Below are 777 nucleotides of genomic sequence, written 5' to 3' on the forward strand. Positions count from 1 at the left end.
GATGTACGCGGACAACCCACTAACATTTCTTTTTTGATACTTATACACTAAAATTACGGATGACTCCAATCATTTACACATAATACATATCTCCTTTTCCATTAAATCGACCGCATGTCTTTCCACAGAAGCCCAATTCTACCAAAGTTTACGGGGGGGGGGGGGAAACCAAGATATCACTCCAGCGCCAAGAGAGTATATTACCTTGTCAGCGTCCTGTCGTCCACTGCCGCAGACACCCAGCGCAGCGTAGTCATATCTGCGGCGGTGGGGAAGGTGACCTATGTACCTGGCGCTCACTCTCTCGATCCTGGCGCTTCCTCGGCCGCGACCAGACTGGGTCTTACGGCATGTACGGGGCCGCCTCGTCAGAAGGAAAGCATTTGGGTGTTGTCCGATGTCGTGACTTGCGGAAATCGATCGACATCGGCTGATATCCCCTCCTCTTTTCTTCTTCTTGACTTTCGTCTCACTTTGTTCTTGCTGGCAACTGTGCCTTGTTCGATTAGTAACTTTTATCACTACTATCAGTCTCGCCGATATCGAAGATAGCAGTTTTGTATACCCAAGCACAAGCATACAGCATGGACAGTGAGCCTGCATAATGAAGTGGATAGTACTAATAGGGTCTTTTAAAAGGTGCTATGAGGCAGCTTTTTCGCTCTGATCCCTTGCTAACCAAAGAAGCAATACTGAGGATGGCCAACAGAGCGAATGAGGTTTCGTGCGAAGAGCACAGGAATTATAATAATTACAATGATTATAACGAAAACTATA

General features: G+C 46.7%; 1 protein-coding gene across 1 annotated transcript in view; it reads right to left on the bottom strand.

Annotated features, from left to right (window-relative positions):
- The window catches only part of LOC119585852, a 3720-nt gene extending 2990 nt beyond the window's left edge, over positions 1-730 (bottom strand). The window contains exon 1 of the mRNA XM_037934583.1: positions 205-730. Within this exon, the coding sequence (XP_037790511.1) occupies positions 205-603 (399 nt within the window). The 5' untranslated portion in view covers positions 604-730. The remainder of the gene's footprint in view (positions 1-204) is intronic.
- Between the last annotated feature and the right edge of the window lie 47 nt (positions 731-777).

This window comes from Penaeus monodon, chromosome 20 (genome assembly GCF_015228065.2).
Source record: "Penaeus monodon isolate SGIC_2016 chromosome 20, NSTDA_Pmon_1, whole genome shotgun sequence".
NCBI lineage: Eukaryota > Metazoa > Arthropoda > Malacostraca > Decapoda > Penaeidae > Penaeus > Penaeus monodon.